This window comes from Thalia democratica, chromosome 1, assembly GCF_965202585.1.
Source record: "Thalia democratica chromosome 1, ktThaDemo2.hap1.1, whole genome shotgun sequence".
NCBI classification, from domain to species: Eukaryota; Metazoa; Chordata; class Thaliacea; order Salpida; family Salpidae; genus Thalia; species Thalia democratica.
The window spans coordinates 70145666-70158492 of record NC_139165.1 but is presented as its reverse complement, the minus strand read 5'-3'; the positions used below and the strand labels follow the sequence as shown (position 1 = coordinate 70158492).

The 12827-nt window shown below is 25.9% G+C and overlaps 1 protein-coding gene across 1 annotated transcript; it reads right to left on the bottom strand.

The window, feature by feature from the left end:
• Positions 1 to 611: 611 nt before the first annotated feature.
• Positions 612 to 11501, bottom strand: LOC145837649 (synaptotagmin-7-like). Its single transcript, XM_082945134.1, has 9 exons — positions 11344 to 11501; positions 10863 to 11047; positions 8333 to 8621; positions 7643 to 7750; positions 6051 to 6198; positions 5480 to 5646; positions 2024 to 2138; positions 1332 to 1531; positions 612 to 938 (listed from the first exon to the last, which is right to left on the bottom strand). Exons 1-9 carry the CDS (start codon positions 11398 to 11400, stop codon positions 834 to 836), a joined length of 1374 nt encoding a protein of 457 aa, XP_082801260.1. The 5' UTR covers positions 11401 to 11501; the 3' UTR covers positions 612 to 833.
• Between the last annotated feature and the right edge of the window lie 1326 nt (positions 11502 to 12827).

Genomic DNA, 12827 nt, shown 5'->3' with positions numbered 1-12827 from the left:
AGTATTTTATAATTAAGAGTAAATAAAAACAGCTTATACTAAAGACTTTAGTTGACCATAGTCAAAAAACACGTTTAAAAAACTTATTAGATTTAGTATTACTTAAATAAAAAAGAAAAAACTTTAATAAAACTAACTTTATGTATGTGGATTTTTTAATGACAATGAAACGATATAAACATAATGTTATGGTAACTATTGAATATACTAATTTTATAAACAATAACTTAAAAACTTCTAACTAAAATCTTTGCCTTTTTTGCATCAAACTTTCTGTTAATGAAATTTTTTGATTAGTCATACTTCAAGTGTAAAAAACTATTTCAAAAGTAACAAAAATATCTAATTCTTTTTTATAACTTCACATATCTAAGTGTAAATTACAAAACTAATAGTACAATAACAAAGTTTTTTTGAAATGTTTTTACAGAAATCTCTTTGACAAAGTATTTAGTCAGTTTTTTACTAACTTAGTTAAACAGTTAATTAAAATTGATGTACACTGAGTGAAAAGGCACAAGTACTTTGTCATTTCTATTTGATTAGATTGAATTCTTCGACTTTGTTTTAATTTTAAAGAATTTTTAAGCAAACGAACATTTATTTGGGTAACAAATTGTTGGCAAAAAAAAAAAACATAAACAAATAAAAAAATATATAAAGAAAATTTAAATGGTAATTTTTAATAAGCCAAAACTTATTTTGAGTGTAAAAAGTTAATCTTATTTCTTTTATTTTCTATGGAATAGTACGTACTGTAAACACTTGTACAATGTACACTTTACCAATTTTCTAATCTCATACAACTATCAACTTTAGGCAGTTATATCTACTTAAACTTTTAGTACATGCCATTGGCTGACTGGCTTTCTTGTAGAATTTAGCATGTCTTTCCAGTGTTGCTTTTCTAGACCCGAACTTTTGTGACCAAGGTAAACCTTTGAAATATTTTATAAGTAATATTTTTATCAAACGAAGATGAATAATACTAACAAGGTAGATAATGAACTATCATTTTTTTACAGTTACTTGTTGTATACCAATTTCATCTCTACAATATTGACTGATAGTATTTAGCTAAAACTGTTTCCTAATTAAAACTAAACAGTATAAAGCTAAACCATTTTAGTTCATAGGCTATTAGCAAGTAAAAATAATGCTATTTATTTACAGACAAAAATAAACTGTTAACCAAAAGAAATCTCTTTGAAAAATTGGCAAAAAATTATTACGCTATAGGTCAAGAAAGAAGACTTTAAATTTAGTTAGATTTTTTTTATTAAAAATTTAGTTAAAAATTAACAATGCCTTTTTCTCATAAAAATAATAACTTTTCCTATCGTGTCGTTACGACCAATCTTGTCATAGTCCATAACAGTTATTTCTAGCTGCGTTTCTCTCATACGGTTCATCGGAGTATAAAAGGTAAATTCTTCCTCAAAAATTGGATTCAATGTTCTTTTTATTATGTACGTTTTCTTCTTTTCAACCTTTTTACCTTTGTATATCAGCCATATTTTAACATACGGATCTGCGTGACAAAATTTAGTATTAAGAAGTTGTTTAATTTTTATTTTTAAATGCTTAATTCAGTAAAGTAATAAAGTACTCAGACCAGAATTGTTTTCACAGTTTTTAGTAAAAAGATAACAAAATCATATATAGTCTAGTAAAAATGGGTCGTTTTAAGAACGGTATATGTTGTTTATCATTTTTAATTATGTTAAACTCAGTTTTGTTTAGTTAAGTTTTGTTTTAATTATAAGTTTGGAAGACAAAAAAAAAATTGCTTTAAAACTTTTTCAGAGTTATCAACTTGGTATTTTAGACTTACTCTTTAAGCTGCAATTGTTTAACCTTTTTTGTAGACTAAAGTTGAAACTTTCCAGATTTTTAAAGCTTTTCGAAATTAATGAAAGTAAAGTTATTTTTTTATCATTAACATTTTAGTTTATCTTGATAAAGTTTCTTTGTTTTAACAAACTAAAAAAAAAAACTACTATTTTTTCTCTTAAATACTAACCTGACATGCCGTTTATGTCCATGGGTTTCAAGTTTTTCGCTTTGACAACAGCTACGTCAAGTATGCCCTCCAGTGGTTGGTAACAGAGAGACAACTGCAACTCACCACGCTTGTTCTGATTTGTAAATAACAAATAAAGAAAGAGATGTTTTTATTATAAAATAAGAACATAAAATAAATCATATAAGTATTAATTTGCAACTATTCAATATTAACAATACTTTACATATACTAAAATCATTGCATTTTCAACGTTCATTGTCTAAAAACATAAAATCACTTGTTACTTGTTTACTTGTTATTTTTCAGTCTATCGCTCTGAAAACAAAAAAAAAAGTTGTTAAAATGTTATTTATAAAAATTCCACATGCTTTTTTTTATAACACGTAATTATTTTCTCTGTGCAATCGAAAACAACTGGATAAGTTCTAATGTTATATTGATAAAACTATCAGCAACACGTAACTTTTGAAAAAAGGGAAAATTTTAAAGTTAATATAATACATCATAAAACATTTAATTATATTTGAAAGCGTACAAATATATAAATTTTGTATCAACTTATAATTTTATAAAAACATTGTAATTGTCATCAGTTGGACTTTTTTAGTTAGTTTGATAGACTAATTAAAAAAAAAACAGTAACAAAAAAGTGCTTATATTGAAATTGCAACACAAAAAGTTTTATTAACATAAAAAGTTACTGATTGAAAATAAAAGTAAGAATTAACGTTTTGAAAAAGTTAGTGATATTTTAATCATAACTTTTTCTTAACTTAAAAAGATTATTATTGTTAATGATAGATAATAAAGACTAAAAATATGGAACTGTTGTTCATTTCATATTCTTTATTAGCAAAATTTTGTGATAAACTTATTATAAACTAAAAGCTTTCTACGCTTTGAAAAAATATATAGGTAATATAATATAAATTTTAACTTATCACCAACCGAAATTAAAAAAAAACAATTTATAAAGGTTTATATTAAAAGATATAAAAAATTTATAACATATTATTCATCATTTCATTTAATTCCATTGCTTTTTATGTGTTTAAATTTTAGGTTGTAAAAAAAAGAAGTAAACTTTTCCTCAAAATTAAAAATAATGTTATTTTTTTAAGTTTTGTCAAAAAATTAGAAAATACATTACATAAAAATAAAAACAATAAAAACAAATTATACAGTAACGAAAATACATTACATAAATATCAGTTGTTACGTATTTTTTCACACAACTTTTTTTAAAGTTTTGATTTATTAAAATATTAAAATTGTAAATCAGTACTTAATGTCAACATTTTAAACATAAAAAGCATATAAAATTTATACAAACAAATCTATAAATACCTGTGACAAGTTTAATATATCGATCGACTTAGTTATTGTTAGAATTGAAAGAAGTTTTGTATTTACGTTGTAAAACTTAAACAGCTAGATAAAAGAAGTTTGAAATTGGAAATTATGCAATTATCTTTTTAAGAAAAACATTATGAATTATTTATAGCTTTTATAAGTAAATTGGAGTCAAGTTTATATACAATTTGTACTATTCTTATAAATTTGTTTCTTATACTCATTTTCGTTAGCTTTACTAATGATATTTCTTTTTAAATGTATACTTTTTTTTTTACATAAGTTTTTTTTTTAATTTGTAAAGATTGTAGAACATACTGGTTTCAACTTGCAAAAAAACATATTAAAACTATGATATTAAAACAGAAATTAAATATAAATATGAGTTGTATTGTAGTTTTAAAATGATCTTACAACTTTTTCTTACTTTAGCCCTAAAGGTCTACAAGTTTTTAAATAACCAAAATTTTCACAAGACAAACCAATTTGTTGTGTCATACTAAGCTAAATACTTAATAAAAAAACTATGACAATTGAATACTATAACAAGTTTTGCAAATTGTTTTAATTTGCTTTAATTTCTTGTAATAAATTGCAATTTATTGAAAATAGAGCTATAATTTATTGCTTGCTTTTCTTTCTAAAACTAGTGTTTTAAGATGCATTGCAAGTATGCAACTAAAAACTTAATACATCATAAAAGTTTTCTGTTTTAAACCTGCATAACCCAAGAAAACGAATAACATAAACATAGTTTGCTCTGAGCTTTGTTATTACTATGTCACAATTTAACATTATCATAATATTATTTTATGTCAACGATAGGTAGCAATAACTTTATTTCTAAAAGAATTCTTTTAATTTTTCAAACCGGATTTGAACGCAATTAAATACTCATGAATCAGTAATAAAAAGCAACGTGCTTACCTACTATAAAATATATTCTTAACAATTCTACAGTTACTTATAATGAACAAAAGGAGTTATATAAAACTTATTTTATTTGAAATCAGTGTGCGTAGTTTCGTAAAAAATAATTTAGTATCAGGTACAGAATCGTTTAAATCCATACTTTATTGGCAAGTTTGACGGACTCGATGCCAGAGTTAGACATGCGTGCAAAAGTAGTTAACATAAAAGTTTAATGAATGAAATGAGGTTGCGAATAAAACTTTATCCTGCCACACGCTTATGCAATAAACATTTTAGTTTATTCAAGAGAGCTTGCCAAAATTATAACGCTGCTTTATCTGTGTAAAACAGCAAAGTCCTTTACAAAATGACAAATGTTATAAAACTGGGAAAGACATGTGTTATATATCTTCTTTTTTTTGTCAGCTTTTATGAACTCTAAAGCTTCAACTAGTTTAAAGTTATTTTTATAAAGTTGTATAAGAAATGATTAGTCTTATTTACATACTAAATTTTTGGATAATCTTTTTGTAAATCTTTTTGTGTAAAGTGTACTTTATAATTATTTTTTACAATGACTTTTCATTTCTACTAAAAAACCAATCAAATACAATTTTTACAAAAGTAATATTTATAGCATTAATATTAAAGTTAAAAGTAGACAAAAGTTCAGTCATGACTTTTTTAGTTAAAATTTAAAAAATTAAATTCTAACCATCTAAAATGTAACTGGATTCGATCTGAAATTTTGTACAGTAATTATTCACTAACTCCAATTTTAAATGTTTCAAAATATAAGATTTAAATATTTTTAATTCTATGGTTTTAGCTATTTATTTTAAGTGATGTTTTTACAACTTGTTTTTTAAACAAAGAAGGCTTTTTTGATTATTTATCGAAATGTACGAAAATCCTTACTTATAAATGAAATATATATCACAGTTTGAATTGTTACATTTTTTGGAGACAATTAGCTGCATACTTGTTTTTTACTAAAATATTTTAATTTTATACCTTAGTTTCGTAAAGTGAGACATTTACTTAAAGTTTTTAAATGTATCAATTAAAAAGTATTGTCTATATTATAGACTCTATAACATACAAACTCACAAATAATAACAATATAAACTATACAAGTGTATTAAAATATATATTTTAAATGGACATAAAAAACATTAATTAGCTTACTGATCCTTGAGACTCGGTCAAGTCAATTGAGTGATAATCTTCCTGATTAAGCTGAAGATCTTTCAAAGGAAGAAAGACGTCACCAATAGGATCATTTCTGCTGAACCTGTCATAGTCGTACACTTGCAATGACAGGACCCGATGCTTTATTTTATCTATCGACAGCCCTTTTAATAAAAGTATTTTTAATATCGTAATGTTTAATAACTGAGGCGGTAAAAAATTACTTATGAAATTTAGATATTATGGTTTTGTTGTTTTGTTTATTTTTGTTTACTTGGAATTAAAAAATTCAAAAATAAATTAAAAAATTTAGCTTTCAAAAGTTTTAACAGTTGTGATAGGTTTAAATACCTCTTTTTTTAATTAAGTGAAAACTTCAATTACTTTTCTATTGTAATTGTTCTTTGTTAGTTAACATTTGTTAAACTAAACTATTAAGGCAAAAACATATTGAAACATTTACAATTAGAGCCAAAACTTTATAAATGTTTGTTTTTAAGCAGTAAAAATCATATTGAAACATTTAATTAATATCAATCGTTGATCTTATTGTGCTACTTCTTTAAACCTTGAAACATGAAGCGCTCGTTCCAATGTGGATTTAGAGTTTTTCTTTTGACTTTAGTTTCAAGTTTTCGCTTTCTGTCGGGCAGCAGGCAGCATTTGACGAAGGGATCCGTCAGTCCGAACAAATCCATCACGGGAAGGTTGGTTGCCTGACATTTGTTTTTACTATGAACGACTAGATGAAAAATATTGTATAAAAAGTATTTCTAATTTGCATATCATACAAGTTGTACATAGTTAGCTTGTTATATATTGTTTTAGTAACTTTGACAAGGTTGATTTTTTAAACTATTTCAACTTTTTTTTTTCATTTACTTTAAATAAAAAAGGTTTGAGTAAATTATTAAAAATGTGTATACTGTTACACATATTGCTTTCGAAGTGAAGATTTATTAGGTTTTAGTTTTTACTAAATATCCTTTTAAATCTAGAGGTTTTCTTAATCTTTGTGGTACTATTATTTTTACTTTTGTTGGAACTCAAATAAAGTTTGTACTTAACATCAGTGATCTTACAAGTTTGAGTTATTATTATTTTTTTTAATTTAGTTTGATAATTTTCAGTAAAAAATAGGTTGTATAACAATAAGTATCTACGCATTAAAAACATTCAAATATTGAGTTAATATAATTAAATCTCCTAGTGTATATGATTCGTCTAATGCAGTTAAATAATTTACACAGATTTTTAAATAATCGCCTTAACTGAACCAACAAACTAAAAATCATTAATTGAAAAAAATCATACCTTAGAAAAATCAAAACAAACATTTCAATTAAAATAGATTAAACTTTTCCGAAAAATTTTGTTTGTGTTCTAAAGAATTTTCCTTATTCAACTATGTGTGTGTATTAGAAATAACCGAAATAATTTTCTTGTTTATAGCTGTCAAAGGCTGTTTCAAATTGAACAAAAAAGTTTTTATGAAAACAAACGTGACATTTGTCTAGAGGTTTTTTCTGAATTCACATGCCTTTGTGACGTTTAAATATGTTAGTAACATTTCGTTTGCATTTTCCATGAAAACTTTTTATATTCAAAAATTCATCGTTGGAAATTTTTGATTTTCACGTACTACACCATAACAATTTTAAAATTTAACGGCATGAATATTTAGTTAGGTAAAATAGTAACAACCATATCTTGAAAAAATCGAAAAATAAATTTGAAAGTTTGTAACGTTTTCTTTTTATATAAAATAGACAAATTAATCACTTAAAGAAGAAAGCAAAAATTAATAACAAAAATTTAAGGATACTAGTAAGAGCTTTAAATAGAAAAATTGGTTTATTACCGACCTAGATCATTTATAAAAGTTAATTAAAACAAAAAAAAACTCTAGCTTTAATAGTAAATTTAAAATAGATATATCAATTTGTAAAGAACTTTATTACATAACTTTTCAAACAGTGAGTTCTAAAGAAAGTTGTGTTACTCAATAACTTTTACTCGTTGTTAAATTAGAAAAATCTAAATTAACAAATAACTTTTTAGTCTTTCTTATACTTACAAAAAGTCGTATAGATGCCATCACTTTTCTAGCAGAATTAACTTATCATATTTATTCTAAAACCTTTAACATTAAAAACTTACTTTAATTATTCGAATTGCTAGCGAACTGTCTGATGAATCATAATAAGTACTGAATTCTATGTTACCAAATCTTGGTTTCTCTTTAGTCTTTTGTTGTGTTTGATTTTGCTGTTAGAAATACTTTTTTTTAATACTTAAAAAAATTAAGCTTTTCAAAGTATTTAACTAACTATCACTTTTTTGATATTATTTTCAGGATATGTTCTTATAAAAACGCTTTTACAGGATATTTTCGAAACAAACTATATTTTAAAACTAAAATCTCGAAACTTTTAAATTACTGTTTATTATATAAACTACTTCACTTTTAAAAACCTGTTTGTACTTATTTTTATAGAAGCTTTATTGTTTTTAATTTTTCCATAGTTTTTTTTCCAAAATACTATGATGTTAAAACTAAAAATAAGTGTGTTAACGTAATCTAATTGTAAAATAAAAGTTACGTTTTTTTTTTTGTTATGATGTCTTGATTTTAGAAGTAATTTTTGTGTAAAACTAAATTTCCAGTTGTTTACCTAGCTTAAGCCTTTTCTAGTTTCCATATGGAAGAAAACTTTTTTTTTTGATCGGTTATTGTTTAGATAAGTACAATAATGAAAACTATTTGAATGTCAAAAAATCAATGTTTGTATACATAAAAAAAATATCTTTAAAATACTTTTGCTTAAACACAACAGCTAAAAAGCTTACATCAAACCAAAAGTCGAAGGAAAGCTTCAGGGGTTGCTGTTGGTCGCCACCACGCGTCTGTTGCCCTGGTGACCTGACCTGGCGTGAGTTCAACGTCATGGCGCCCTCTACCGTTTCGGCCCTGTTCCTCAAAAACTTGTTTCTTCCTCTTGTGGCGGCGTTGTGTGACGTTACAATGCTGGAGGTGGAAGCCGCGGATCGGAGGTGGGTGGAGGCGGTTGCCACGGACATCGAAGTGGGGTGGTTCCCCCCTCTCTTGAAAATTTGCCGCCGTTCGAACGTCGAAGTGCTGAAAAGTGACACCAGTGAAGACATAGTTTATTTAAGCTTGTCGTAGTTATTTATTTTTTTATTTTTACACTGAAATGATAATTCAATTTCTAATGGTATTTTAGTTTTATAATACTTTTATAACTGCATATTTTTTTAAACGTAATTATTTATTAGTTTTTATAATATTTTTTAATGACGATTGGTTTATATTAACGTAAGATCTATAATTTCAAACCTAAGTATTTTACTAAATTAACAACGTAGATTTGCATCTACTTGATCTTTATTTATTAAAGTAATTGACAAAATTTTTACTTGCAACTGTTTCTTATAAAATTAATAATCTTTTAAAGCAAGAAAACTATAAAAACAATTTTTTTTTTTACTTAATGCTTAATAAAATTTAAATTGAATTGTTTTGATATAAAAAACTAAGTCAAACGCTTTTATAACTTTTCAGTTACTGTTGCAATAATCCTTTTCAAGGCTTATTAAAATGAAAATTCACTCTGTAAATTATAAAACTTTCATAAAAAGTGGAAGCTCAAGAAATTTAAAGTTAATCAAACTGCTGGTATATTAATATTTGATATAAACCTCAACCTGAAACCTATTTAACGAACATGTTTAGTGTGAAAACTAACGCATATGCTAAACGTAACGATAGCCAGCCAGCAGTTAAAATACTTTGCTGATTTACTGCATTTTTTTTCAACTCATTTTCCTCGCGCTGCACAAAGATCATTCGCACGAGATTTTGGACTTTTTCCTAAATGGCACGAGTTTAGTGCGAGTCATTGTCGTTCGTTGGGTGGGCGGCGTGTTGCTTGAAGTTCAAGCAGACAGCCTTGGGGAAACACAGACAAAGTCGACAAACGAACGGCCGAAATACACTTTAATCTTCGCCTAATCTCCAGTCACGGCCGGATTTTTTATGTCATGCTGACTTTGATTCAAAATGGTTACATTTTTAAACAAGCAACTAGTTTATATGGATTAATTTAGAAATGATCACATAACAAGCGCTTAATAACCATTTATTTGAAACCTATCTAAGTCTTTAAGTTTACATATCAAATAAGTTTAATAGAGTAAATAATTACAACAAGACTTATTTATATACTTCGCTGACTTATTATAGATAAGAATTAAGTTTTTTAACAAAACTAGCAGCTATTATTGTACTTAAAAGTAATAAATAATTTTCATAAGATCTTTTTAAATAAAAGTAGTAACAATTATTTTGTTAAACAGTTTTCTTAACTTTTTAAAAAGTGAAGACTTTAGTTAAATAATTTATTTTAACAACTTTCTACACTCTCACTACCTTTTTGTAATAAGGAATAAGTTTAAGCGTATTCAACTAAATCATAGCTACTTTAGATAATACTTTTTACTCTTCAATATAAGATTTTTTTACTTAAAAGCAGTACATTTGTTACATTTATTACTTACTGGACATCAAAAATCATATATCGTGCAGTTGAACAAATATTATACTTTACTTTTCTGAATAATCTACACTATTGTAGAAAATGCTAGTATTAAATAAGTATTAATATTTTCTACAGTTTATTTTGTCGACTATAAAGTTTACTTTTTTGTTACAGTTTTTTAATGGAATCAAGTATATATTAAAATTGTAAGTATAAAGTAGAGCAGTTTGAACTAATTTTAGTTAAAAGCTTTAATAACTCATGTTAAAATAGATATAAAATTTGTATAATAAATATACTATATCTACTATAAAATGTTATTGTACACAAAAATTCATGTTTAAATAAGTATAAGCAAATTACATATTCCTACTTACATAATAAAATAGCTTTATTTTAATATTTTGATAACACTTAGTAAAGTTAAAAGAAACTATGAAAATCTTAAGTCAAAAATAAAAATATTGTTTAGTTAATAGTTTTACTTTATCCATACAAATTTTTTGTTTTATATACAAAACGTTATCTAGTGTCAGGTTTAATTCTTAATTTAAATTTAATGTAAAAAATATATTTTTATCAATTAAACACTAGAAGTCAAAAAATCAATTTGAATAATTTACTTTTTTAAATTTTAAGCTCTGGTGTTTTTGTAATATCAAAAGGGCAGACGTAAACAAAAAGTGAACTTTTATAAAATATTTATGCACTGCAGCTGCATAAAATCTAGAAGTAATTTAACCCAGATAAAAATTATTATAGTCGGGTAGATATTGTATAGACAAGAAAGCTTTTCAAGCAATATAGAAAGTTTTACTCACTTCTCAAAACCATTTTGATTCGTCGCCGCATAGTTCCTTGTTTTTCCTGCTTGTATGACGTCACTATGGAAAATAAGTCTGTTTGCTGACGTCGGAGGTTTCTGATAGTCATCTGATGTTTTAAGAATTCCAGGTGGGTTTTCCTGCGGTTCCTTTGTTCCCAAACCATTAAACCCAGGTTGGTCCTTGATGAAAATAGCAAAATTTTACTTGATAAAACTTTTACTTTAATGAAAGTAGTATTGTCTTTTATTTCGATGTTTTACAACGTTATTGAATATATAAACTTTTTTCAAATAGGTAAATAAAGCTAGTTGCAATGCATTTAGAAATATTCTAAACTTTTTATGAAACAAAAAGTATAACATTTCACTCTAACAAAAAAAAAACAGATAAACTTTGTGTCTTAACTTTAAAAGCATGTGTGTGTGATGATTATTGTTTATTTATTTTAAATTAAAGTTTATTAAAATAAACAAACCTCAGGGTCCTCCCAACCAAATACACGGTTCAAGTAATCAACTAAAACAGCAAGCATCAAATTATCTACAAAATTTTCCTCGGGTATTTACGTTGAAAATAGATCATATGCACCAAGTTTTACTTTTGAGGGTTTAAGTGTTAATATATATGTATGTAACTTCGATACGTCAGTTCACATTTGTGTGGAAATTTTTCTGTTTTTGTTTTATTTCAAAGCAGTGTTTTTCTTCAACGGTCAGGTGTCTTTTTTTACATTATATCAAAGTTTTAAATGCTCTTGTTTAAAAGAATGTTTCAATGTTTTTTGTGAAAGATTATTTTAATCTATTTTTATACAAATAAAAACAATACAACTTCTTTTTTGATTTATTGTAAAGTTTAAAAAAAGTTTCGAGTTAAAGTATAACATGTATAAAATTGTTGACTGTTCTTTTAAAGTTGACAGAAAAGTACTGCGCACATTAATTTTGAAATCTGACAAATATTAGAAATCCATCAAGGTTGTCAAAACTCATAAGCAAACTAATTAAAAAAGACTTTCCAGCAACAGCGAACAAATCGCAGCGCACACAAGCACAAGCGCGAAGTGCATCGTCAAAAATATGTTCGACTACAAAACACACGTAGATGTGCAAACAGATCGATAAACACATTGCACGACAGTTGGTGCTTTCACAAATAGAGTTTATCGCGCCCGATCGATACATCACCGCCGTGGATCATCCTGCTGGACACACACGAGATCACGAAAGACTCGGCACTCACCTGTGCAAGCTGGGAAAACTCGGACCAGGGAGATGCGATTGACGCCTGCAGCGAGGCCAAAGCGCCGCGCTTTTCAAATTGAGAAAACAAAAGAATGAAAAGTCATACATTATTAATGGTTCCGAGCCGATGAGTGCGGGGAACATATAAAAATAAAGTTGTGAGTATACAGACGACACAGTGATTAAAACTCTAAACACCGAGCAGCAAGCTTAAATGTAAATTACGTGGGGAAATATGGATTTAATAAAGTTTTAATGTTGTAAACTGCAGCAGTCATTAATAAGATCTTCAAAACTTAGTTTTGATATACATAATTCCTGTTTAAACACAGTACTAAAAATCTTATAATACCGAAAGTCAAACTACTTTATTTGAAAAATAAAAACTTCAAATTTGATAGTTTAAGTTATAGAATTATACAGTAAGTTTTACTCACAAAACCTTAAAAAGTTTCTATACGTTAGCAAATATTTAACTTACATAGTAATTCAACATTATGTTTACAAAGATATAAAGCTTAGGGTATATAAATTAAAATGAATTTATTACAATTACTTTTTTGTCGCAATTTTTTAAGATCTTAATCATAGTCGACTTCTTAAAAAATAAAAAAATAAATTACAACTAAGATCTTTTATTTACAAAGCATTATCAGAATTTTTAATATCAGTTTTCTATTATGAAATCTATTTCTAAGGGATAACATTAATCTTG